Source organism: Chrysemys picta, chromosome 16, assembly GCF_011386835.1.
Source record: "Chrysemys picta bellii isolate R12L10 chromosome 16, ASM1138683v2, whole genome shotgun sequence".
In the NCBI taxonomy this organism is placed as follows: domain Eukaryota; kingdom Metazoa; phylum Chordata; order Testudines; family Emydidae; genus Chrysemys; species Chrysemys picta.
The window spans coordinates 7335610-7362212 of record NC_088806.1 but is presented as its reverse complement, the minus strand read 5'-3'; the positions used below and the strand labels follow the sequence as shown (position 1 = coordinate 7362212).

The following is a 26603-nucleotide window of genomic DNA, read 5'->3' as shown; positions in this document are numbered from 1 at the left end:
GGAGCTTCTCCCCAGGGCATCTGATACCCTGCAAAAATGTGTATGTGGCTTGGGGGGAACCAGATTATCTGTCCCATCTCTAAAAACTGAGAAGCTTTTTTTGACTTTTCCCCACTATGTGAGTCAAATAGCATCTCCCCCTGTTGGGAGAACACTAAATTCCACCCTCCCACGCTAGTTTCCTCTGACGAACTGGTAAATCAACCCCAGCTCTCAGGTCTAGAAATCAGCTTCTAACCAGCCTTGTAATAGCCCCTGTTTGCTAGCTGGAGAGTGAAGGAACAAAGACAGAAGGCAAAAGGCAGAAAAAGAATCTCAACTTGCAAAGAAGCAGCCTTAGGGCTCCTTCTACACTGTGATTGTGCCTTTGAAGAAGCCCTGTAGGCAGCCTGGCTAGCTCAGTTGGTCGAGCATGACACTCTTAATTTCAGGGTCATGGGGGTCAAGCCCCAGGTTGGACACTTCATCTTGCTGCCTTAAGTGTGCTTTTTTTGTATATATGATGAGCCCCAAATGAAATGCACTCTCTTTCCTCTCAACGATCTTTCGCAGAAAAAGTCTCTTCCTGTTAGCTTAGATAGAACAGGAAGAGAGAACAAACTAACATTTCCCTCTATTCAAGAGACACCATCATAAGACCTAACCACATCAGCCACACCATCAGAGGCTCGTTCACCTGCACATCTACCAATGTGATATATGCCATCATGTGCCAGCAATGCCCCTCTGCCACATACATTGGACAAACCAGATAGTCTCTATGCAAAAGAATAAATGGACACAAAACATTCAAAAACGAGTAGGAGAGCACTTCAATCTCCCTAGACACTCAATAACAGACTTAAAAGTGGCTATTCTTCAACAAAAAAACCTTCAGAAACAGACTTCAACAAGAAAAAGCAGAACTGGAATTAATTTGCAAACTGGACCCCATCAAATTAGGCCTGAATAAAGACTGGGAGTGACTGGTTCACTACAAAAAATAATTTCCCCTCTGTTGATACTCACCCCTTCTTGTCTCTCGTTAGCACTCACCCCTTCTTGTGACTCGTTAGCACTACAAAAAGAAATTGCCACTGTTTTGCTATTTACCCTTTCTTGTCAACTGTTGGAAATGGGCCACATCAACCCTAATTGAATTGGCCTCATTAGCACTGTCCCCCCACTCTGTAAGGCAACTTCCATCTTTTCATGTGCTGATTATTTGTACCTGCCTACTGTATTTTCCACTCCATGCATCTGATAAAGTGGGTTTTAGTCCACGAAAGCTTATGCCCAAATAAATTTGTTAATCTCTAAGGTGCCACAAGTACTCCTCATTTTTTTAAGGAAATAATGTTATTTCAAAAGGGAAAAGTGGTGCTGTGTGTTGAAAGGCTGGCTTAGACATTTCTTATTGTTATTTTCTGATTCCTCATTATTGTGATTTTCTGATTCCTCATACCCAGGCCCTGCCTAGACAGGAAAGGAGGGTAAATGTGATCATCAGTCAATACTAGATTTATCTGACATGAAAAGGGGACCAGAAGCTGTTTGTAGTTAGCTCAAAAAAAAAAAAAAAAAAAAAAAAAAGGAAGGGGAATACTGCTGGCTGGGAGCTAAATATGCAGGAACATGGGTTGGGATTCTTCTATGCTCAGATTTGTTAAGTAGCTGGTAATCTCCCAAATGATGGTCTGATCCTTACATCAAAATGCAGCCTATTCCCTTTCTTTAGACTTTAAAGTTTCATGAAAGGAAAAATAATGCGGAAGAAATCATAGAATTTATGGATGTATTTGAGAAAGGAAAGCAGATGGACTGAAAGAAGATAAAAGGATTCAGAAGGGAAAGAAAACTTATTTGTCCTGCCTGGTTTCAAAAACCAGTGTTCTCTTACAGGTGAGGTAAATATGAGAACCACCACACTACAGAAATCTAATACCTTTGGTCCTATTTAATAGAGCTTTCTTAGTAGCCAGTGCATCAGCTCAATCAGTTTTCCTTTGAAGAACAGGAAAACAAAGTGCACCACAAACTTCTTTTTTAACACAATAATCAGAAATGCTGCAAGAGCTCCTCCAATTTGCCCATCTCACAAGGAGACAAAACACAGCCAAATCTCCCAACCAACAAAGCTCACATCTGCTCCCCTTTTCCATGGACATTTCCCTGACAGCTCCCAGGGACCCATTCAACAAGACAGGAAATCCAAATACAGTAAAGTCAAGGGAAAGATTTTCACCACAGGTTTCACTGACTGGGAAGGGTCATTTCAGACAGAAAAGTTTGGTCATTTAATGCCAGAATACTAGGCTATAATATCCTTCCCTCACCGTATGTGGAAAGCAAGGAGATAGGTGTGAGAACAACCACTCCTAACCAAAGAAACAGGGACCCCAACACAGTGTTTTTGAACCCCAAAGCAGGGGGAAAGGCTTTTCAAAGGTAACCTACCCCAGGAGTGTCAGAGAAGGGAATGACTGTTTGCCTTAGGAAGTGTCTGTGGGAGGGAAACCTGCAGGTACTTAGGTCACTCCAGTCCAGCTTCTGACAAAAGCTTTTGTGGGAAAGGGCCTGGGATAGCCCAGGAGGACGAGGAGAGGAAACAAGGTGAAGGGTTAGAAGAGGGGTACAGCAGTTTAGCTGCTTCCTAAGCATGCAGCATTGATGAACCAGGAGCAGCACTAGGGGGCAGGCAAAGCTAAAGGGCCTGTCATTGTAAAATATAGCAGCTCAAATGAGGTGGTGTCAAAACCCCCGGCTTGAGTTCTAGGACAGAATTGCTCTCTGCTTAGTGGGCTCTCCTGTAAGAGAGGCAGAAAAAACGGAGAGGGTTGTGCTGCGGTAAATGAAGACACAGGAGGATTGTTCCTCTTGGGATTTGTGTTGCTCTTGTGATCCTGCTGGAGGAAGCTGAAGTGTCATTTGAATTTGTGTCATTGCATTGGCCTGGGCTCTGGTTGTGACAGTGAGCACAGGGGGTCTTTCAGCCTCTGTTCCCAAGCTGTAATAGTAGGTGATTTCTGTGGTGTAGCAGTTATTATGTTGGTCTAACATGCAGAAGGTATCTGGTTCAAAACCAACCAGGAGTATTGGTGCTTCTGGTTCTTTTTGTCCAAGTCTTTTCTCAAATACATCCATAACTTCTACGCTTTCTTCTTCACTGGTTTTTCCTTCCATGAAACTTTTAAGGTCAAAAGGAGGGGATTAGCCTGCATGTTGAGGGAAGGAATAGATCATTATTTGGGAGATTACCAGCTACTTAAAACATCTGAGCATAGAAACATTAGGATCTTAATTCAATTTAATTTAATAAATCTAAATAAATTTAAATGTAATAAATAAAAATGAATGAATAAATTTATTTAATAAATACATTAATAAATAAACTCATTAATAATGTAATAAATTTGTACTGTACTGCTCCCTTCTTCCTCCACCTGTATGTTTAACACCCAATCCTGCCCACCCTCAAGCAATGCTAACTTTCTCCTGGGGAATAAACTGGAATTTACCCAACTAGGTGCCCTCAGTATGCAGCTTCTGAAGTTATTTGAATTCCTTCCACCTTCTCTTGCCACTACTCTAACAGAAATCCGAAGCAAGTGCTCGTCTCATGTTAAAAGAGAGATTGTAATGAGGACATTTCTCCAGGTAGAATACAAAGCTTGTTTCAGGAGTGGGATATTAACCAAGGGTTTAATGGAGAACAGAACACCCAATTGAGAGAAAAATAGCACCTTGAATCTGGAATTTTAAAGCACTCAACCACCCTTAAAGCAACTGCTCTATTAACTCTAGTTTTCTTAAATGTTTTATGAGCTACTCACGGAGGCCCAGGTGGCACATCTCTTTCAACACCTAGAGGCCTTCTACAGCACAGCTATTTTTTAGGCACAATCACCCTCACCTAAAGTTTCAGGTTTCCTAGAGCCCTGAGACTTCTGAAAAGTGGTAGTCTCCCTGCTTACTTAATAGGGGAATAAAAGATATGCATTAGTACAAACCTCCTCTGCTTTCTCCAGATTTCATGACCTTTTAGGTGGGATCAGCAGCCTGGGTTCAATTCTTGCTCAGAGAAAGTAACTTTACAACAAAAAAACATAGTTCATTCCTCACTTGCAATTCAAACAAATGTGTGATTCTTTTCCTGACTAACCCTTCTAGATGTTACTGGTAAGGGCTTTGGAGACCATATGAAAATCAAAGCTTCCCACTGACTAATAGCAGAATGTGGGCATGTTTCCACTGTGCACCTCAAAGTCCAAGCTGCATGCCCTTTTACACAAATAGACATGTTCAAATTATTTCTCCCTTGCTAGCTAGCCTAACCAACATTATAATAACAATAATAGACATTCAGGTTGACCCAAGATGAAAAACTGGGCAAAAATTTAGGTGCCTAACTGGGGGCTGGCTCTAGTGGTGGGTGTGAGATCTTCTGAAAATTCTGGCTGATTATGTGTCTGGAACCTCTAAGAACCATCTCAACTTTTAGCATTTGAAAGACCTGATGAAAAAGCTTTCCTTCTGTTCAACCCAGTAGAGATTTTGTTCTTGATTTAAAATTGCCATGTTTCACCTTGAACCTAGGTTTAGGTTTCAACACAATTTATTTTATTTTTATATGCAATGCGAAACAAATATTCCTTTGTAGACATTTGAACAGAGGGCTATACGTAGATCTGCCACTAAATCATGTTGCCTTTCACCTTGAGCAAGATGGTAACCAGCGGCATACAGGTGGAAGGCTATGAAATATGGTTCATCCTCAGGACCCTTCAGCAGCTAGACTTCAGGAATGGAAGAGGCTAATGATCCTTCTTTCCAGACGGTTAATTCTGAAGACTAGTCTATAGAGCTGGGTGAATGTTTTTTGGATGAATATTTTATTTACTGAAATATTTTGGTGGGCCAAAAATGATTTTATTTTTTTTAGTTTTGTTTCAACAAGAAAATTGAAAAAAATGCATCTTGGAGCAACCTGAACTATTGTTAATTATTTTTATTATATAGGTTCGGCTAGCTAACAAGCAAGGAAATACATGATTTTCCCAGCTCTACTTGTATGAAATGTCCACAATGGGAACATACCTATGCTCTGTTCTGAGGCTGTTTGATTTTCACATGGTCTCCAAAACCCATCTGAGCATGATGAAATACCAATTGAGGAGACAACAAGTGAAGATATGTATTGAAAAGCATCTTTCCCTGACTGGAAATCAAATCCGGGTCACAATGGTGAAAGCGCTTGAAGCCTAATGCATAGACTAACCACCAGAGAGGCAACAGTGGGTGCTTTTTTATCACCTGTACTAGGCTTTCTCTGTCTCCTCTGTCTAATTTTAGAACCTGGTCCATTCTCCATTGCCCTGAGGAGACAAGAACAGAGGGTGAAATATCCCTTGTACTCAGGGTCCCAAACTGAGCCCAACCAAAGGCTTTGACCACAAGGCTTCCACAAGGCTCACAAGAATAACACAAACAGCAGATGGGGGAGACATAACTCAGTGATTTGAGCATTGACCTGCTAAACCAAGTGTTGTGTGTTCAATCCTTAAGGGGGCCACTTAAGGATCTGGGGCAAAATCAGTAGTTGGTCCTGTCTAGTGAAGCAGGGGGCTGGACTTAATGACTTTTCAGGGTCCCTTCCAGTTCTATGCAATAAGTATATCTCTATTTATTTATTTTACAAACAAACCCCAAGAAGAACAATCCTCTTCTGCTTTCATTTAGGCCCATTGCAACCCTCTCCACTTCTTCTTCCTCCTACTAGAGGCTCTTCTAGGAAAACACATGGAGCCAATACTAACTCTTTCCTAGAAGCCCAGGGAGGGCTTTTGATACCACCTCACACGAGCTGACAGGAGTTAGATTCTGTGTAATGGGGCCCTTAGCTTTGCCTGCTCCCTAGCCTTGCTCTCTTGAGGCTCTTAGGCAGGAAATGTCTCTTCCTGTCTCTGAGATTTAGTAGAAGAGGAAGAGAGGTCAAATTGACATTTCCATCATCTTCTGTGAGTGAGAGAGAATTTTCTCCTCTTCTATTCTAGCCTAGCTAAGAGAGGGGAAAATAACCCTTCAGGAGCTGACTGTCCCCCTTCAGTGATCTTTAGCTTCTCTACTTCTTCCTACATTGGCTCCACCTCTGCATTGGGCATATAATTACTTCCGTGTCATATCCTTCCCAGCCCTCTTTATTGTCATGGAGATTGTTTCAAACTGCAGACGGAGTCAGCTCTCTGCCTATCGACTGGATCACACTGTATTCATTTCTTATATATTTCTCGAACTCCTCGTTACTGCATTTGTGATGATTTATAAAAACCAGCCTGAGAGTAAAACAAGATGGCAATAAAAATCAATATACTGTGCTAAAAATACCAGTGGAACAGTAAGGAAATTTGTAGCTCAGAGCTTGCGTTAACACCATTTGAAGACATGCACGATGTTGAGTGTTCAAAAATATTATGGGAAAAATGTTATTTAAAAAGGGGACTGTGATGTTGTATGTTAAAAGGATGGGTTAGAGAGTTTCAATTATTATGTTCTGATTCTTCACACCCCGAAACCTGCTTAGCCAGGAAAGTAGCAGAAATGTGATCATCAGTCAATAGATTTCTCTGACATGAAAAGGATACATGAGGCTGTTTGTAGTTAGCTCAACATAAAGAAAAGTGAGGGAAAACTGCTGGCTGGGAGCTAAATACGCAGGACAAAGGGTTGGGATTCTTCTACACTCAGATTTGTTATGTAGCTGGCAGTCTCCCAAATGATGGTCTATTCCTTCCCTCAAAATGCAGGCTAACCCTCTCCTTTTGAACTTAAAGTTCCATGAAAGGAAATAAATAACGAGGAAGAAAGCATAGAAGCTATGGATGTGTAGTTGAGAAAGGATTTGGAGTGATAAAAGAGCAAAGGAGAGAAAGCAGCAATGTTTCTGCCTTGTTTCAAACCAGGGACCTTTTGCATGTTAGACATACGTGATGACCCCTATACTACTGAAACCAGCTATGGTCACTTTGGAGTTCTTTTCTAAGGCTCTCTCAGGAGTTGTAAGCGACAACCCCCCAACCTAAAGCAAATACTCACCAGCAACCACACATCACTGAACAAAACCACTAACCCAGGAACCTATCCTTGTAACAAACCCCGATGCCAACTCTGTCCACATATCTATTCAAGTGACATCATCATAGGACCTAATCACATCAGCCATACCATCAGGGGCTCGTTCACCTGCACATCTACCAATGTGATATATGCCATCATGTGCCAGCAATGCCCCTCTGCCATGTACATTGGCCAAACCGGACAGTCTCTACGCAAAAGAATTAATGGACACAAATCTGACATCAGGAATCAAAATACTCAAAAACCAGTGGGAGAACACTTTAACCTGTCTGGTCATTCAGTGACAGACCTGCGGGTGGCTATATTACAACAGAAAAACTTCAAAAACAGACTCCAAAGAGAGACTGCTGAGCTAGAATTGATATGCAAACTAGACACAATCAACTCCGGTTTGAATAAGGAATGGGAATGGCTGAGCCATTACAAACATTGACTCTATCTCCCCTTGTAAGTATTCTCACACTTCTTATCAAACTGTATGTACTGGGCTAGCTTGATTATCACTTCAAAAGTTTTTTTTTTTTCTCTTAATTAATTGGCCTCTCAGAGTTGGTAAGACAACTCCCACCTGTTTATGCTCTCTGTATGTGTGTATATATATCTCCTCAATATATGTTCCATTCTATATGCATCCGAAGAAGTGGGCTGTAGTCCACGAAAGCTTATGCTCTAATAAATTTGTTAGTCTCTAAGGTGCCACAAGTACTCCTGTTCTTCTTTTTGCGGATACAGACTAACACGGCTGTTACTCTGAAACCTGTCATTAATATTTGATGAACTCTTTAGGGAGGTAGAGATGACACATCTCTTTCAACTCCTAGAGACCTTCTACAGCACAGCTGATTTTTAGACACACTCACCCGGACCTAAAGTTACATGTTTCCTGAAGCTCCATGAGTTCTGCATTGTTGTAATCTCCCTGCTCACATTTTAAGTGAACAAAAGATGGTTGCTAGCATTCTGAGAAAGTAATGGTGAACCTCAAAATCCTGCTTTGGACTTAACTCTCCTGAGTAGTTTTGGATCATCTGCAAATGTTGTCACCTCACTTTTTAGCAGATTGTTTATGAATATGTTGAATAGTACTGGTCCCAGTACAGACAGCACTATTTACCTGTTTCCATCCTGAAAACTGACCGTTTATTCCTACCCTTTATTTCCTATCTTTTAACCAGTTATTGATCCATGTGAGGACCTTCCAGAGGTGAAAGTAAGCCAGTACATTCCGGTACATTCCGGTATGGCGTACCGGCTAGAGCTGGTACACTGTGCCAGACCAGACCGGCTTCCCCAAGCTGGTGATTTAAAGGGCCCAGGGCTCCCTGCAGTGACCCGAGCCCCGGGCCTTTTAAATCGCCTCCCGAGCCCCACTGCTGGAGACCCAGGGAGAAAATCACTACCATGGAATGCTGCTCTCTCCCGCTCTACGAACACAGAGCAGGGGCGGCGGAAGCTTCCTTACAGTGTTGGGGGGGCACCGTTGTCTGAACTGTGGTGCTTCTATGACATCCCTTCCCCAAGGACCCATACTCACAACACCTCTTCCTCTGAGGCCACACCCACAGAACGCCTCTTCCCCCCAAGACTCCACCCTTTTCCCCCCTCCATCATTTGTCCTAACAGCCGGTAAAGAGTGGTGTTCCAGCACCCTGACACAGAGCTAAGCAGGCGGCTGTGTGTGTGTGCGTGTGTGTGTATGTGACAGAGACTGCTGTGCTGAACTGAGCCAGTGAGGGAAGCAGGGCCTGATGTCGGGGCTGTCCCCCTCCTCCTGCCTCAGGACTGGTTGCTTCCAGCAGCATTCTGAACTTAGAGACAGTGTGCTGACACACTCACTCTTCCGCAACACACATACTGTCTCTCCCCATACGCAAACAGTCTCTACCCCGCCACGCACATTGCATTTGAAAAGCAGCTGGCAATCTAGTAGGATGCCCATGGAACATGGGATAGAAAAACCTGCGTCATGTGATGTTGTACCGGCCCATGAGGCATTGCAAATCCTTCCCAAAACCCCCTGTAACCAGTTGCACAGTGGGATAGCTACCCACAGTTCACTGCTCTCTGTGGCAATGCAAGAGCTGCTTGCATGGATGCACTCTGGTGACACAAGGGGCATAGTGTGGACATGCAACGGCTGTTTAATTAAAACACTTTAACTAAAGCAGCATAACTCTGCTGTGTAGACATAGCCTGAGAGTGAGAAAAGATGAGACCCAGATCCTGTTGAAACTAAAGAACCACAACTTCCTCCGTAGTTGGCAGGATTTGAAGCCATGCAGGGAGACACCAATGGATTTCTAGTCTATCGCCTTAACCACGCAGCTACAACTACTTGCATTAGCTATGCTTCTCATTACACTCTAGTTCTGTTCTCACTGAGTAATCAATTCCAATTGTTTCCTCAGACCAGCTTCCACAACACACTCACTGCTGTGACATTGATGGTCTCAAGTTGCAGTGGGTGAGGTCCAGGTTGGATATCAGGAAAAACTATTTCACTAGGAGGGTGGTGAAACATTGGAATGCGTTACCTAGGGAGGTGGTGGAGTCTCCTTCCTTGGAGGTTTTTAAGGCCCGGCTTGACAAAGCCCTGGCTGGGATGATTTAGCTGGGAATTGGTCCTGCTTTGAGAAGGGGGTTGGACTAGATGACCTCTTGAGGTCCCTTCCAACTCTGATATTCTATGATTCTATGATTGTGTAGAACAGCAAGAATTCCTGCTCATTTCCCTTCTGGCTGGAGCATGAGAGTATGTTTGTGGTTAATGATGTTGCTGTACATTGTTGTCCATTTCCTGCCCTGATAATTCAGACAGTCCCTTTCCTGTCACATCGCCATGAAGAAAAAGGTGGATAGGGTGGGTCTCAGGGGAGGGGGCAGAGATGTGTTGGTGGTGGGCAGACCTTGGGGTAGGGGGTGGAGAGGCACAAGCAGCAGGTGAGGAGGCCTCAGCGGAGGAGAGGAGCGAGCAAAAGGTGGACCAGCAGGCCTCAGCCAAAGGGGCAGAGTGGGGGAGGGAAGTAGCCAAACGGGAGTGACGGTGGAGCACAGGTGGGGCCTCAGAGGGAGGAGAAAGAGTAGGGTGGAATGGGGGGCAGTGCCACAGTCCATGTACCGATGGCTCCCCCATGCTTTTAAGAGAGCTTTCAGCACTTATGCCCAGCCTCCCCAAATGCAAGAGTCACGGGCCACCTATTCTCTGGGTCTTCACTAACCAAGCATCTCCCCAAGCTATGGGAGAAGATCTCCTGTTGACACAGCGCTATCTACACTGGGGTTAGTTTAATATAACTGCATTGCTCGTGGGGGGTGGTAAATTTTTTACACCCCTAAGTATTGTAGTTATTGGGCTCAACGGGTAGTGATCAATGGCTCCATGTCTAGTTGGCAGCCGGTTTCAAGCGGAGTGCCCCAAGGGTCGGTCCTGGGGCCGGTTTTGTTTAATATCTTTATTAATGATCTGGAGGATGGTGTGGACTGCACTCTCAGCAAGTTTGCAGATCACACTAAACTAGGAGGCATGGTAGATACACTAGAGGATAGGGATCGGATACAGAGGGACCTAGACAAATTAGAGGATTGGGCCAAAAAAAAACTGATGAGGTTCAACAAGGACAAGTGCAGAGTCCTGCACTTAGGACGGAAGAATCCCTTGCACTGCTACAGACTAGGGACCGAATGGCTAGGTAGCAGTTCTGTAGAAAAGGACCTAGGGGTCACAGCGGATGAGAAGCTGGATATGAGTCAACAGTGTGCTCTTGTTGCCAAGAAGGCTAATGGCATTTTGGGCTGTATAAGTAGGGGCATTGCCAGCAGATCGAGGAACGTGATCGTTCCCCTTTATTCGACATTGGTGAGGCCTCATCTGGAGTACTGTGTCCAGTTTTGGGCCCCACACTACAAGAAGGATGTGGAAAAATTGGAAAGAGTCCAGCGGAGGGCAACAAAAATGATTAGGGGTCTGGAGCACATGACTTATGAGGAGAGGCTGAGGGAACTGGGATTGTTTAGTCTCCAGAAGAGAAGAATGAGGGGGGATTTGATAGCAGCCTTCAACTACCTGAATGGGGTTTCCAAAGAGGATGGAGCTCGGCTGTTCTCAGTGGTGGCAGATGACAGAACAAGGAGCAATGGTCTCAAGTTGCAGTGGAGGAGGTCCAGGTTGGATATTAGGAAACACTATTTCACTAGGAGGGTGGTGAAGCACTGGAATGCGTTACCTAGAGAGGTGGTGGAGTCTCCTTCCTTGGAGGTTTTTAAGACCCGGCTTGACAAAGCCCTGGCTGGGATGATTTAGTTGGGAATTGGTCCTGCTTTGAGCAGGGAGTTGGACTAGATGACCTCTTGAGGTCCCTTCCAACTCTGATATTCTATGATTCTTTGATTCTACACTGACCTAATTTTGTAGCGTAGACCTGTCCAAAGAATCACACAAACACCTTGGGAGTAAAACTTCACCCGTTCCTCTGCTTTACAGAATCCAAACATGAGCAATGCTTGTCAGGCCCCTGTGGGGGTTGGCAGGGAGTGAGGTGTGGGCAGACACCATAGTTTAACCTGAGGCAGGTTCCATGGCTTAGCTGGTTGCAGCACCTGCCTTATCAATAGGAGATTCTGGGTTCAACTCCCCATGGTGCCTTGTTGTGTAGCTTTTGGGGCATCTGCTATTGGCTACTGTCAGAAGACAAGATACAGAGCTAGATGGACCTTTGATGTAGCCTAGTATAGTTTCTCTTATGGTTTAAATTACACTCACAGGCACTGATAATAGAGTTACTGAAAGTTTGGGAGTTAGGAGCGGGTAGGTGAGTATTCCAGTCCCCTCACAGATGACCCCCTCCCTCTGGGACAGGGACAGGTCTAAGCTCTCACACCAAATGCTCCTTGTGGCTGCCAGAATCTGTGGGCAGCTCATTTAGTTTACGCCGAGGATTGAGTCCTGCTTTGTGCACTGTGTCTGGGAATGAAAATCCTAAATCACCCTTTGAAATAACAAATGCAGCAGGATGTGTTTTTGTCCCTGCCCCAAAGCAGACAGAGCAATGGAGAAATGCCATTGAGTCCAGGACAATACTTCACTGCGATTTTACCATTTCCACTTAATAAACTCCCTGCAAGCCATCTGGGTTCCTAGGGCAGGGTACAGAGCCTGAGCCAAGAAATGTGCATTGCAGCTTTACACACCAAGCCACATGACCCTGATTAATCTGACATGGGTCAGCTGTGGATGTTTCATTGCACTGTGGACGTATCCTAACATTATGTCTACACAGCAATTAAAACACCCAAGCCTCCTGTCTTAAAGCCCGGGTCAGCTGACTCAGGTTTATGGGGCTTGGGCTGCAAGACTATAAAATTACAGTGCAGACATATGGGCTTGAGCCCAACCTCTGAGGCCCCATGAGGGGTGAGGGTTTCTGAACCCAGGCTTCAGCATGAACAAAAATATCTGCACCACCGTTTTTAGCCCCACAGCTTTACCTCCATGAGCCCAAGTCGGATAACCCAGGCCAGCCATGCTACAATCTTTATCCCAGGAGAGATGTACTCTAAGGGTACGTCTCCATTGAAATATAAGCCCAGGTGTGGCACGCTGTGCTCAAAGCAGCACCCTGGAAGCCCCATATTCACCACTCTCATATAATGATGATATGGTTTGTACAAAGCCTGCCTTGTGAGGATGGACACTGCTTGACTCACATCCTAGCAAAGGAGCTTTCTAGCAAGTTGGAAGAAACTGTGAAAGAGGGGAGGAGACATCATGACGTGGCCTCTCTCTCTGACAACTCAATACCTAGAAACACATCTAGAGGACAAAGACTGAACTGAAATAATTCAGAAATCTGAAGAGAATAATAATAGTACATTCAAATCAAAGTCCCCAAACATACTAGTATTGGTTGTTCAGCAGAAATTTTTTCAGTGTGAGGGATTTTGTTTCAGGAACAGACCGTGTTTGCATAGACACGCCTACTCTGCCTAGGTATGCAGCATGATGGGGCTGCTTTGCCAAAATGACCAGTATTGGCTGGTGTTGGGTTGCAAATCACTTTAGCATTGAGTGGAATGAAATGTTATTATCCTTCCTGTATGAGTGAAGGGCAGCAGAACATACATAGTCCTACCCACAACCGGGGTCCCGCAGCAGTGGCTGTGCTAGGGGAGGCACAGTGACTCACCCAGCATTGTAAAGCAGAAGGGTTTATTAGTGGTCTGGAATACAGCCAGTTTTGGCCAATGTACATGGCAGAGGGGCATTGCTTGCACATGCTGGCATATATCACATTGGTAGATGTGCAGGTGAAACATTGGCCAAACCAGACAGTCTCTATGCAAAAGAATTAATGGACACAAATCTGACATCAGGAATCATAATACTCAAAAACCAGTGGGAGAACACTTTAACCTGTCTGGTTATTCAATGATAGACCTGCGGGTGGCTATTTTATAACAGAAAAACTTCAAAAACAGACTCCAACGAGAGACTGCTGAGCTGGAATTGATATGCAAACTAGATACAATCAATTTAGGATTGAATAAGGATTGGGAATGGCTGAGCCATTACAAACATTGAATCTATCTCCCCTTGTAAGTATTCTCACACTTCTTATCTAACTGTCTGTACTGGGCTATCTTGATTATCACTTCAAAAGTTTTTTTCTCTTACTTAATTGGCCTCTCAGAGTTGGTAAGACAACTCCCACCTGTTCATGCTCTCTGTATGTGTGTATATATATCTCCTCAATATATGTTCCATTCTATATGCATCCAAAGAAGTGGGCTGTAGCCCATGAAAGCTTATGCTCTAATAAATTTGTTAGTCTCTAAGGTGCCACAAGTACTCCTGTTCTTTTTGCGGATACAGACTAACACGGCTGCTATTCTGAAACCTGTCACCTCTTTCTTTGTTCTCCAACTCATCCCAGCTAGCTGGCTTCTTGCAGCAGGTACACCCCGGCCATCAGTTGCTAGGATACAGAATTTGTGGCCATTGTCTGGGCCCAAGCAGCTAGACAGCACCACACCTGCCCTTTAGGGGACTCTGCAAAGATTAAACACCCTTGTCCCACCACCGAGATCAGTTGTCCCAAAATTTGAGGGTCATGCCCCCTTTACCCTTGTCCATGCCCCCCATGAGCTGCGCCTGGGAGTGGGGCCACAGCTACGGGGGAAGGGACATGGAAAGAGGTAAGGGGGCTGAGGCAGGGGCCAGAGCTGGGGGTGAGGGCAGAGACCAGCAGCAGAGCCACAGGAGTAGGGCCAGGAGTGGAGCCCTGGGAGCGATGCCAGCAGCCAGGGCCAGCAGCTTGGGCTGCAGCCAGGAGTGGAGCTGGATGGGTCTCCCTCCTCACCCCTGTGGGGGCTGGCCTGGGCCCCTGTTGCATTCCCCTGAATGTTACTCCATTCCACCTAGCAGGATGCACCCTGCATTTTGGACCTCTGACCTAGATAATCATGCAAGAAATAGGGGAAACTGAGGTATACACAATATGCATAAAAACATTCAGAAAATTCCCACTTCATCACAGTGGGGTCTGAGCTGGGCAGCAGCACAGGGAAAGTGGGGAGGTTTCCCTTTGAAAAAATTAAACTGCCAAACATCTCCCTGTGTTCCATCAAAAGCCTCTCATTTATCCCTTAACCGCCTTCTCATGAACATCTCCACCCCTGCACTGGCACACATAGACCCCCTCACTCTAATGCAGATTTTTAACTTTTCTGACTTTTCCTTGGCATTCTACAAACATTTTTCCCATCAAAATGATCAAGGACTTTTAAAATGAGAATAAGAAAACAAGCTAAATCAAAACCAACTGCTATCAATCTCCCCACCACACACAGTTTGGGTCTGACTTTTTCTACTGAAATGTTGAGGCAATAAAATTCACACTGCTATTGTCTGGAAAAGAAACCTAAAACTCTTACGCAGTACCTAGGACATCTTCATTTTAGCAAAGCAGCCCCATCATGCTGCATACCTAGGCAGAGTAGGTGTGTCTATGTAAACACGGTCTGTTCCTGAAGTCTTTCCCCCAGCTCATCACTAGATATAAGGGGGGAACTCATTCAGCCCCTGCTTACACTTAGTATTTAAAAACTCCTTAGTGTCCCTATCTCTACTGGCCTTAGATTTCTCCTCATGTCCCTCTTTTGACAGCTCTGATGAGGTGACCGAGTGGGTAAGGTGCTGGATTGCTAATCCATTGTGCTCCGCACGCATGGGTTCAAATCCCATCCTCCTGGGACTCATTTGGTCTTCTCTCCTCCTTTGCAATCAACCATGTTCCCTCCTGCAAACAAAACCTTCTAAGGAAATCAGACCCCCTGCTTTAAATGAAATATGTCTAAACACCCTGGGACCTCCCCAAATTATTAAAATGTCCCAGTTCTCAGCAAGGCCACAACAGTGAACCAAAGCTAGAGTGTCTAGGCCAAGCTGTTCTGAAGGAAGTAATTCAAACATTTTCTCTGTGATTCCCTTGGCAAGGTCTGACTGGGAAAACAGAACCCCTGAAATTTAAAATTTTCTGCTGAAAAACCAATACTAGTCTGTTTGGGGACTTTGATTTGAATGTATTATTATTATTCTCTTTTGATTTCTGAATTATTTCAGTTCAGTCTTTGTCCTCCAGGTGTGTTTCCAGGTATTGAGTTGTCGGGGAGAGAGGCCAAGTCATGATGTCTCTTCCCCTCTTTCACAGTTTCTTCCAACTTGCTAGGAAGCTGCTTTGCTACGATGTGAGTCAAGCAGTGTCCATTGTCTCCATGCTAACTTGAAGAAGTCTGCATTGTACACAGCTCCTGGGATAGTCCTTGGGAATGTGGATTCCTTCAATGGGCCAACAGCAAGTCTGGCTCCTCCATTGTCACACCTGAAAGGCTGGTTGTGGGCATTTCCCAACCTCATAACGTATTTCAGTAACACACACAGAGCAAAACTTCATAACTTCCCAGACAATGCTAGCACATAGAATGCAAGAAGAAATTAATGTTCAAGAGCTCAAGACTTTTGAAATGATACCTCATTTCATCTGACATTGCAATGGAGATGTACCCTTAGAGTCCATCTCTCCCAGGATAAAGATTGCAGCACGGCTGGCCTGGGTCATCTGACTTGGGCTCATGGAGCTAAAGCTGTGGGGCTAAAAACCGTGGTGCAGATATTTTTATTCACACTGAAGCCTGGGTTCAGAAACTCTCACCCTTCATGAGGTCTCAGAGGTTGGGCTCAAGCTCATATGTCTGCACTGTAATTTTATAGTCTTGCAGCCCAAACCCCATAACCCTGAGTCAGCTGACCCAGGCTTTGAGACAGGTGCCCTAGGTGTTTTAATCGCAGTGTAGATGTAATGTTAGGATACGTCTACAGTTGAATGAAACACGCACAACTGGCCCATGTCAGATTAATCCAGGACAGCGGCTTGGTGTGTAAAGTTGCAGTGTATGTGTCTCGGCTCGGGCTCAGTACCCTGCTCTAGGAGCCCAGATGGCTGAAAGGGAGTTTAGCAAGTGGAAATGGTAAAACCACAGTGAAGTATTACCCTGGACTCAATGGCATTTCTCCATTGGTCTGTCTGCTTTGGGGCAGTGACAAAAACACGGCCTGCTGCTTTTGTTATTTCATAGGGTGGTTTAGGATTTTCATTCTCAGACATGGTGCACAAAGCAGGACGCAATCCTTGGCACAAACTAAATGAGCCACCCACAGATTCTGGCAGCCACAATGAGGCATTTGCTGTGAGAGCTCAGACCTGCCCCTGTCCCAGAGGGAGGGGGTCATCCATGAGGGGCTTGGAACACTGATCTATCAGCTCTTAACTCCTAAACTTTCAGTAACTCTATTATCAGTGCCTGTGAGTGTAATTTAAACCACAAGAACAGCCATACTGGGCGACCAATAGTCCATCTAGCTCTGTATCTTGTCTTCTGACAATAGCCAATACCAGGTGGCCCAAAAGCTACACAACAAGGCATTGCTGGGTGTTGAACCCAGGATCTCCTGTTTATGAAATAGATTCAGTAGCTAGCTAAGCCATGGTGCCTGATGTTGCCTGGAGCCTGCCCACACCTGGCTCTCTGCCAACCACCATTGAGCCCTGACAAGTGTTGCTTGTGTTTGGATTCTGTAAAGCAGAGGATCAGGTGAAGTTTCACTCCCAAGGTTTGTGTGTGAATGAGGTCGGTGTAACTATGATACTATGGGTGTAAAAAATGAATCCCCCCTTAGCAAAGTGGTTATATCAACCTAACCCCGGTGTGGATAGCACTGTGTCAACAGGAGGACTTATCCCGTCAACATAGCTTGGGGAGATGGTTGGTCACTGAAGACCCAGAGAATAGGTGGCACGTGAGTCTTGTATTTGGGGAAGCTCAGCGTAAGCACTGGAAGCTCCCTAAAAGTGGGTGAGGGGACATTGGTGTCTGGACTGTGGCACTGCTCCACCCTGCCTCGCTTGTTCGCCTCTCTCTGAGGCTCCACCCTCACTCCCATTTGGCCACTTCCCAACCCCACTCTGCCTCTTTTGCTGAGGCCTGCTGGTCCACCTTTCCCTTGGTCCTCTCGTCCTCTGAAGCCTCCTCGCCTGCTGCTCATGCCTCTCCACTCCTACCCCAAGGTCTGCCTGCTGCCCACACCTCTCTGCCCCCTTCCCTGAGACCTGCCCTGCCCACCACTTGCACCTCTCTGACCCCTTCCCTGAGACCCACCCTGCTCACCACTCTCACTTCTGTGCTCCCTCCCCTGAGACCCACCTGGCCCACCCCTCTCACCTCTCTGCCCCCTCCCCTGAGACCCATCCTGCCCACTGCTTGCACCTCTCTGCCCCTCCCCGAGACCCATGCTGCCCACCTTTTTCTTCATGCTGCTCTTGTTATTCCATAAAACATCAAGGATGGAATAAAAAGCTGAGTTTACTCCAGGGTGAGGAAAGAAAGGAGTCACCAACCCCCTGGCAAAGCTCAGTGCCCCAGAGAAAACCTGCCCTCTGCTATTGCAATCACTGACATACTGGTGATATGACAGGAAAGGGACTGTCTGAATTATCAGGGCAGGAAATGGACAACAATCTACAGCAACATCATTAACCGCAAACACACTCTCCTCATGCACCAGACAAAAGGGAAATGAGCAGGAATTCTTGCTGTTCAGCCCTGGACATACTTACACAATGGCACAGCAGTAAGTGTGTTGTGGAAGCTGGTGTGAGGAAACATTTGGAATTGAGCACTCAGTGAGAATAGAACTAGAGTGTCATGAGAGGCATAGCTAGTGCAAGTGGTTGTAGCCATTGGTTAAGGTGCTGGACTAGAAAGCCATGGGTGTTTCCCTACACAGGTTCAAATCCTGCTATCTACAGAGGAAGTTGTGGTTCTTTAGTTTCAACGGGAGCTGGGTCTTGTCTCACTCTCAGGCTATGTCTACACAGTAGAGTTATGCTGCTTTAGTTAAAGTGTTTTAATTAAACAGCCGTTGCATGTCCACACTATGCCCCTAGTGTCACCAGAGCACATCCACGCTAGCAGCTCTTGCACTGCCACAGAGATGTTGGGTTTGAGGAGCACTGTTAAAAGGAGGGGGCTGTGGGTTGGGGTTGAGGGGCACTGGGAATAGGAGGAGGCTGTGGGTTGAGACAGAGGCGAAGGGTGAAGAGGAGTAGGCTCTGGTTGGGACTGAGGAGCAGTGAGCATAGGAGGGCCTGTGGGTTGGGACTGAGGGGCACTGGGAATAAAGGGGACATGGGTTCAGGGTGAAGAGCATCCTCATTTGGGGATCCAGCAGGACAGGGGACAGAAGCAGGGGATTCTAATTCCTTAGGGATATTCTGTGTGTTTGTGTGTGTGTGTGCAGCAGAGGAAGAAGCTATATGCCCAGAGGCCTTTATTCCTCCAGCCTGCAAGGACATAGGGGATGTCTGGAAGTTGCCCCTTCAATCCCACACACACACAAAGGACCTGCCTAGGAAAGGCAAAATCCTGAAAAGAAAAAGTAACATCAAAGAGAACTCCAGAAAGACAGATTTTTAAGATCTTGAGGAATAGTTTATCACCTGACCAGGTCCTTGACCCTGGACCTTCAGATTAAAAGTCTGATGCCCTCCCAACTGAGCTAGCCAGATTCACAAAAACCAATAGGAAGTTGGTGCAGAGGAGAAACTAGTCAAGAAAAAGAGAGCAGGAAACAAGAGGAGAAACCTATTGCTCTCTCTCTCTCTCTTCCCAGCCCTAGCCTAGCTTGGCATTAGTGCTGGTTAAAAAGAGGGGAAAATATCAGCCTCTATCAGCCTTTTATAGCCGTACAAGAATCAGGCACAAGACAGAGGTACCCTTCTGCTAGTGCCAAATGGTTGGATTGGCTAATGTAACCTGTAGAAATCCAGGGCACACTGGGATATAGAGCCAAGTACATCATCATAATTATTTCATAATGATAATGATAGGAAGGTTCACAATTGACTAAGTAGCTACATACAAAGGTGTACATTGGTAAATTCTGGCTCCTTCTCAGGCTCAGGTTGGCCACTCTGGTCTAGATGTAGAAGTTACAAAATTTAAACTTGAAAGAGAGGGCAATTTTCCCATCATTTCACACCTTTACATCCAAACACGATGACTTTTTGAATGAACCCTCCTCGTTCAGCCAGAAGATCATGGGATGGATGTAGGAGTCACTGGGCAAAATTCTCTGGACTCTGTTATGAATCAGGTCAGAGCAGAGGTACATAGTGATCTAGGCTGGCTGTAAAATCTATATATCAACACCAAATATGGTGTTAAATTAATCCTCAGAAACGGCTATTCTCCACCCAGATCCCAGAAAAGGGCTATCCAAGGAAGGGGGCTGTTTAGGAAGGAAAGAAGTAGGGTGACCAGGTGGGATAAAGAAAATATCGGGACACATGGGGGGGAGGGGGTCCTGCCGGGGAAGCAAACAAAAAAAAATGGAGTCCCGCCGGAAGAACAAGGGGAAGAAAAAAAATGTGGAGTCCCGCCAGCAGAGCAAGGGGAAAAAAGAAAAGCGGAGTCTTGCCGGCAGAGCAAGGGGAAAAATAAAAAAAGCGGAGTCCCACTGGTGGAACAAACAAAAACAGGAGTGCAAAATATCGGGACAAATTGCATCCCGACCAAACATTGGTCGGGACGTGGGACAAACGCCTAAAAATTGGGACAGTCCCAATTTTATCAGGACATCTGGTCAGCCTAGAAAAAAGAAAGATGTCCTTCTCTCCCTGGAGGAATTGGGCTCTGTGCTTTGGACAGAAAGGAGGGGAAGGAAATGGCCACACGATGGCAGCAGAACCTAAGCAATACAACAGGCTTCTGTGCACAATGATTCTGAACAGGGAACGAAAATGACTCCTGTATCATGAAAAGCCTAAAAGCCATTTCTTTCTATGGCCGGGAATACTAGGAGAAAAGAGTTCCAATCATTCCTGCCTGTTTACTTTTCAATTATTTTACATTATAAAGAAAATTTTAACAAAATTAGTCTGAATTTGAGCTGCCTGTTATTAAAAGCTGGTTCCCCAATTCAGTTCTAACTGCTCTGCTAGAAACACCCCCAGGTGTCTGCTCACCCCAGGAAGAGAAAAAAAGAGAAACCCCCACTCGGCACTGCCCTTGGCTCCAGGCTGCTGTCCAGGGGTGCGAGTGGGGACTGAGGAGGGAGCCAGTATAGGCCTCTGGTGCTATGCTCCTAACATCTGCCCAGCCCATGCTGTCCTCTGCCTTAGCTGCTGCTCCATGCATGCTCTAGAGTCAAACATGCAGGGACCCCAGGGGAAAAGAGGCTGGGACAGGGCAGCAGCTTGGGTTGGGCTGCGAAGTTGCTGGGAGTTCTCGTTCCCTGAGAACTGGCCTGGCTCCCTTTTCAACAGCGAACAAATCAATTCTACATCCCCTCCCCAGAAAAATCAGCCTGGAGCCAAGGGCAGCTTGGGACAATTCCCTTTAGTTCCCACCGAGGCATGAGAGAACCCAGGGCATTTCTAGCAGAGCTTATGGAACTGACGTGGGGAAACCAGCCTTTAATAACAGGCAGTTCAAGTTTAAGCTAAGTGTTTTTAACAATTTTTACAACATTAAATAACCCTTCAATCGTAGGGTCACCATCCATAAAATTGCTTCAGCCTTAAAGGTTCCAAAGTGCAAAACTAAACATCTCTTCAAATCCAAGGGAGTGGAGATAAGTCAGTGTTCAGAGTCATCCCACATAAAAGAACCATGTTGTGGTACATACTGGCCCCATCATGTGGCCATTGCCTTTCCCTCCTCTCTGTTAAAAGTTTTGGTATTTTGCACAGAAACTTTCTTCCCTCAGGAGAGACCTGGGAACCAGGGCTGCCAGCCAGACAAACACCTTTAAGAGGAGGCATAACCTGTCAAAAATGATCTCCCTTTTTCAGTTCTGTAACAGCCTGAAATGTTACTTATCCCAGCAGAGCCAGAGGATTGAAAGCAGCTACATCAAACCCCTGTGTAGCTAGCAGGAATGAACACAAACACTCCCTTGTATCTGAAGAGATGTTTAGTTTTACCCTTGTTAAACTACAAGACTAAAGGGAAAGATGGTGGTCCCAGATATAAAGAGTGAAACAATCATCATAGTTATGCCCATAGTGACTGCAAAATATTTCTATATTCTTCTTATTACACTGGTCTACAATTTTTGAGAAGTCGTCTGCTTCAGAGATAAAATATGCTATTTATTATGTATTTTGATGTGCTGAATTCAAATATGACAATTAAAACAACTGATTGGCTACTGTTTCTAAGATATTTAAGTTTTTACATTTTATGTCTATGTATATTGTGTAGATAGTAGAGTTTTAATCATAAATTGTAAACCTAGGTCTTTTCATGTATTTATGGTTGCTTTACATGATAATATTTCACCTGTCCTGTTTATGTAACACTTTAAAAATCAGCAAAAGGGTTATATAAATAAAATTTATTATGAAACAAAAGGCAAAAAACTATTATGTACATAATTTAGTCCTATTCAGTGTCTACTCAGCGCTTCTTGGCTTGTCTCTTGTATTTATTAAATGGAGCATCTCTTGTCACTGTCCAGCAATAGTCTGCAAGCATTGATGGGCTCCATTTGCCCTGGTAGCATTTCTCCATTGTTGCAATGTCCTGGTGAAATCGCTCACCGTGCTCGTCTCTCACTGCTCCGCAGTTCGGTGGAAAAAAATCTAGATGAGAGTGCAAAAAATGTATCTTTAGTGACATGTTGCAACCAAGGCTTTTGTATGCCTTGAGGAGGTTTTCCACCAACAACCTGTAGTTGTCTGCCTTGTTGTTTCCGAGAAAATTTATTGCCACTAACTGGAAGGCTTTCCATGCAGTCTTTTCCTTGCCACGCAGTGCATGGTCAAATGCATCATCTCGAAGAAGTTCACGAATTTGAGGACCAACAAAGACACCTTCCTTTATCTTAGCTTCACTTAACCTTGGAAATTTTCCACGGAGGTACTTGAAAGCTGCTTGTGTTTTGTCAATGGCCTTGACAAAGTTCTTCATCAGACCTAGCTTGATGTGTAAGGGTGGTAACAAAATCTTCCTTGATTCAACAAGTGATGGATGCTGAACACTTTTTCTCCCAGGCTCCAATGACTGTCGGAGTGGCCAATCTTTCTTGATGTAGTGGGAATCTCTTGCACGACAATCCCATTCGCAGAGAAAACAGCAGTACTTTGTGTATCCAGTCTGCAGACCAAGCAAGAGAGCAACAACCTTCAAATCGCCACAAAGCTGCCACTGATGTTGGTCATAGTTTATGCACCTCAAAAGTTGTTTCATGTTGTCATAGGTTTCCTTCATATGGACTGCATGACCAACTGGAATTGATGGCAAAACATTGCCATTATGCAGTAAAACAGCTTTAAGACTCGTCTTCCATGAATCAATGAACAGTCTCCACTCATCTGGATCGTGAACGATGTTGAGGGCTGCCATCACACCATCGATGTTGTTGCAGGCTACAAGATCACCTTCCATGAAGAAGAATGGGACAAGATCCTTTTGACGGTCATGGAACATGGAAACCCTAACATCGCCTGCCAGGAGATTCCACTGCTGTAGTCTGGAGCCCAACAGCTCTGCCTTACTCTTGGGTAGTTCCAAATCCCTGACAAGGTCATTCAGTTCACCTTGTGTTATGAGGTGTGGTTCAGAGGAGGAGGATGGGAGAAAATGCGGGTCCTGTGACATTGATGGTTCAGGACCAGAAGTTTCATCCTCTTCCTTTTTTCCTCGTCTGACTCAAGTGAGAATGATTCTGGTGCATCAGGAACCGGCAGTCCTTCTCCGTGGGGTACTGGGCGTATAGCTGATGGAATGTTTGGATAATGCACAGTCCACTTTTTCTTCTTTGACACACCTTTCCCAACTGGAGGCACCATGCAGAAGTAACCATTGCTGGTATGATCTGTTGGCTCTCTCCAAATCATTGGCACTGCAAAAGGCACAGATTTCCTTTTCCTGTTCAACCATTGGTGAAGATTTCTTGCACAAGTGTTGCAGCATATGTGTGGGGCCCACCTCTTGTCCTGATCTCCAATTTTGCAGCCAAAATAAAGGTGATAGGCTTTCTTAACCATAGTGGTTATACTGTGCTTTTGTGATGCAAAAGACACTTCACCACAAACATAGCAGAAGTTATCTGCACTGTTCACACAAGTACAAGGCATCTCTGCTCACTTTGGCTAAACAGAGATGTGTCCCTTTGCAAAATCAAACACTGACAAATAAGAGAGCACGACACTGTATGATTTCTAGAGCTGATATAGGGCAATTTCTTCAGCAGAGTGATGTAAGCTTCGTTATGCTTGCATCATCCATGACTTGTAGGAATAACATGATGCAATTCATATTATGTATGATGCAATACCAGCTTCAGATTGCATCATTCATTGTTTTGCCTAAAAAGCAAGTACTGTCCAAACCCAGTCATAGATTTATTCATAGATCCAGTCAAAGATGTATTTTAGTCATTTCTGGTTTAAATTGAGATCCCTTCCCTTTATAACTCACTTACCCTCCGCCATTCCCAAGTGAAGGGTCATATATACTGACCCAATAGCATATCTTGAAAACTAGAGCCAATCAACAATTTTAAGCATCATTTTCGTTCTCAGTGACCCAGAATTAGTAAAGTTTGACTACATTTATTTCAGAAGCATTTTGGCTGTAGAGCAGTGTTATCATCAGTGTATTATTTTCGCTGGAGTCTAGACATTGACTATACTTTGACCAAGAAATGTGGATCTTGATAAAATAATTGACTAGCCCTGGTTAAGGCAATGGACTTGACACCCACTTGGGTGTCCCCATGCAGGTTCAAGTACTAACAACAGTGGCTGCCTTTTAGCCATAGCTTTTAATCAGGGCAATAAATTGATATGAACTCCTGTAAAATCATTTCCCAGCCCAAGTCCCTCACCCACATTCGTTAGGGCACTGGGCCACCATGTGGACATTTCATTTCCCTCCTCAATTTCACACAGAGACACAATTTCATTTGCAGAGATCCATGAACAGCAAAACCTCCCTGTGTCTCTTGTCTGAGCCAGGGCATTCAATTCTATTGAAACCTTCTCTCCTGCAATGGCAATAGTCAGACAGAGGGGACGTGGCCACCTTCACCTCTGACAGTGAGATATTGGCTCAGCTCTTTCTTTATGCTGCTGTTATAGTCCATGAAACATCAAGGATTGAATGCAAGGCTGAGTTCAGGCACCAACCCCCTGAAAAATTTCAGTGCCCCAGAGAAATGCTGACCCCTGCTATTGGAATTATATGCTAGAGATTTGAATAGGAAAGGGACTGTCTGAATTGTCAAAGTGGGGAGTGAACAACATAGAATCAAAGAATATCAAGGTTGGAAGGGACCTCAAGAGGTCATCTAGTCCAACCCCCTGCTCAAAGCAAGACCAATTCCCAACTAAATCATCCCTGCCAGTGCTTTGTCAAGCCGGGCCTTAAAAACCTCCAAGGAAGGAGATTCCACCACCTCCCTAGGTAACGCATTCCAGTGCTTCACCACCCTCCTAACCTAGACCTCCCGCACTGCAACTTGAGACCATTGCTCCTTGTTCTGTCATCTGCCACTACCGAGAACAGCCAAGCTCCATCCTCTTTGGAACCCCCATTCAGGTAGTTGAAAGCAGCTATCAAATGCCCCCTCATTCTTCTCTTCTGGAAACTAAACAATCCCAGTTCCCTCAGCCTCTCCTCATAAGTCATGTGCTCCAGACCCCTAATCATTTTTGTTGCCCTCCGCTTGACTCTTTCCAATTTTTCCACATCCTTCTTGTAGTGTGGGGCCCAAAACTGGACACAGTACTCCAGATGAGGCCTCACCAATGTCGAATAAAGGGGAATGATCACGTTCCTCGATCTGCTGGCAATGCCCCTACTTATACAGCCCAAAATGCTGTTAGCCTTCTTGGCAACAAGAGCACACTGTTGACTCATATCCGGCTTCTCGTCCACTGTGACCCCCTAGGTCCTTTTCTGCAGAACTGCTACCTAGCCATTCGGTCCCTAGTCTGTAGCAGTGCATGGGATTCTTCCGTCCTAAGTGCAGGACTCTGCACTTGTCCTTGTTGAACCTCATCAGTTTTTTTTTGGCCCAATCCTCTAATTTGTCTAGGTCCCTCTGTATCCGATCCCTACTCTCCAGTGTATCTACCACGCCTCCCAGTTTAGTGTCATCTGCAAACTTGCTGAGAGTGCAGTCCACACCATCCTCCAGATCATTAATAAAGATATTAAACAAAACCGGCCCCAGGACCGACCCTTGGGGCACTCTGCTTGAAACCAGCTGCCAACTAGACATGGAGCCATTGATCACTACCCGTTGAGCCCGACGATCTAGCCAGCTTTCTATCCACCTTAGAGTCCATTCATCCAGCCCATACTTCTTTAACTTGCTGGTAAGAATACTGTGGGAGACCGTATCAAAAGCTTTGCTAAAGTCAAGGAATAACACATCCACTGCTTTCCCCTCATCCACAGACCCAGTTATCTCATCATAGAAGGCAATTAGGTTAGTAAGGCACGACTTTCTACACATCGGGATGGTTTGTTCCTGCAAACGCAATAAGGATTCTTTAAAATACAGCCAGCTGTCCTGGAGCCCTTTGCCCTTCGTGTTATTCTTCCAGGGGATCCTGCCCATCTGTTCCCTGAGGGAGTCAAAATCTGCTTTTCTGAAGTCCAAGGTCCGTATTCTGCTGCTCTCCTTTCTTCCTTGTGTCAGGATCCTGAACTTGACCATGTCATGGTCACTGGCTCCCAGGTTCCCATCCACTTTTGCTTCCCCTACTAATTCTTCCCTGTTTGTGAGCAGGAGGTCAAGAAAAGCTCTGCCCCTAGTTGGTTCCTCCAGCATTTGCACCAGGAAATTGTCCCCTACACTTTCCAAAAACTTCCTGGATTGTCTGTGCACTGCTGTATTGCTCTCCCAGCAGATATCAGGGTGA

General features: G+C 45.2%; 1 protein-coding gene across 14 annotated transcripts in view; it reads right to left on the bottom strand.

The window, feature by feature from the left end:
* Positions 1-26603, bottom strand: part of LOC101938097 (zinc finger protein 501-like) — a 66740-nt gene that overhangs the window by 11718 nt on the left and 28419 nt on the right. The window contains exons 7-8 of one of the 14 annotated variants that reach the window (XM_005313643.5): positions 3990-4068; positions 1580-3194 (exon numbers count right to left, since the gene is read on the bottom strand). The exons of the other annotated variants lie outside the window; for them this stretch is intronic. Of the exons in view, the coding sequence (XP_005313700.3) occupies positions 4031-4068 (38 nt within the window). The 3' untranslated portion in view covers positions 1580-3194; positions 3990-4030. Of the gene's footprint in view, positions 1-1579; positions 3195-3989; positions 4069-26603 lie in introns of those variants that run through there. 14 annotated transcript variants of the gene reach the window in all.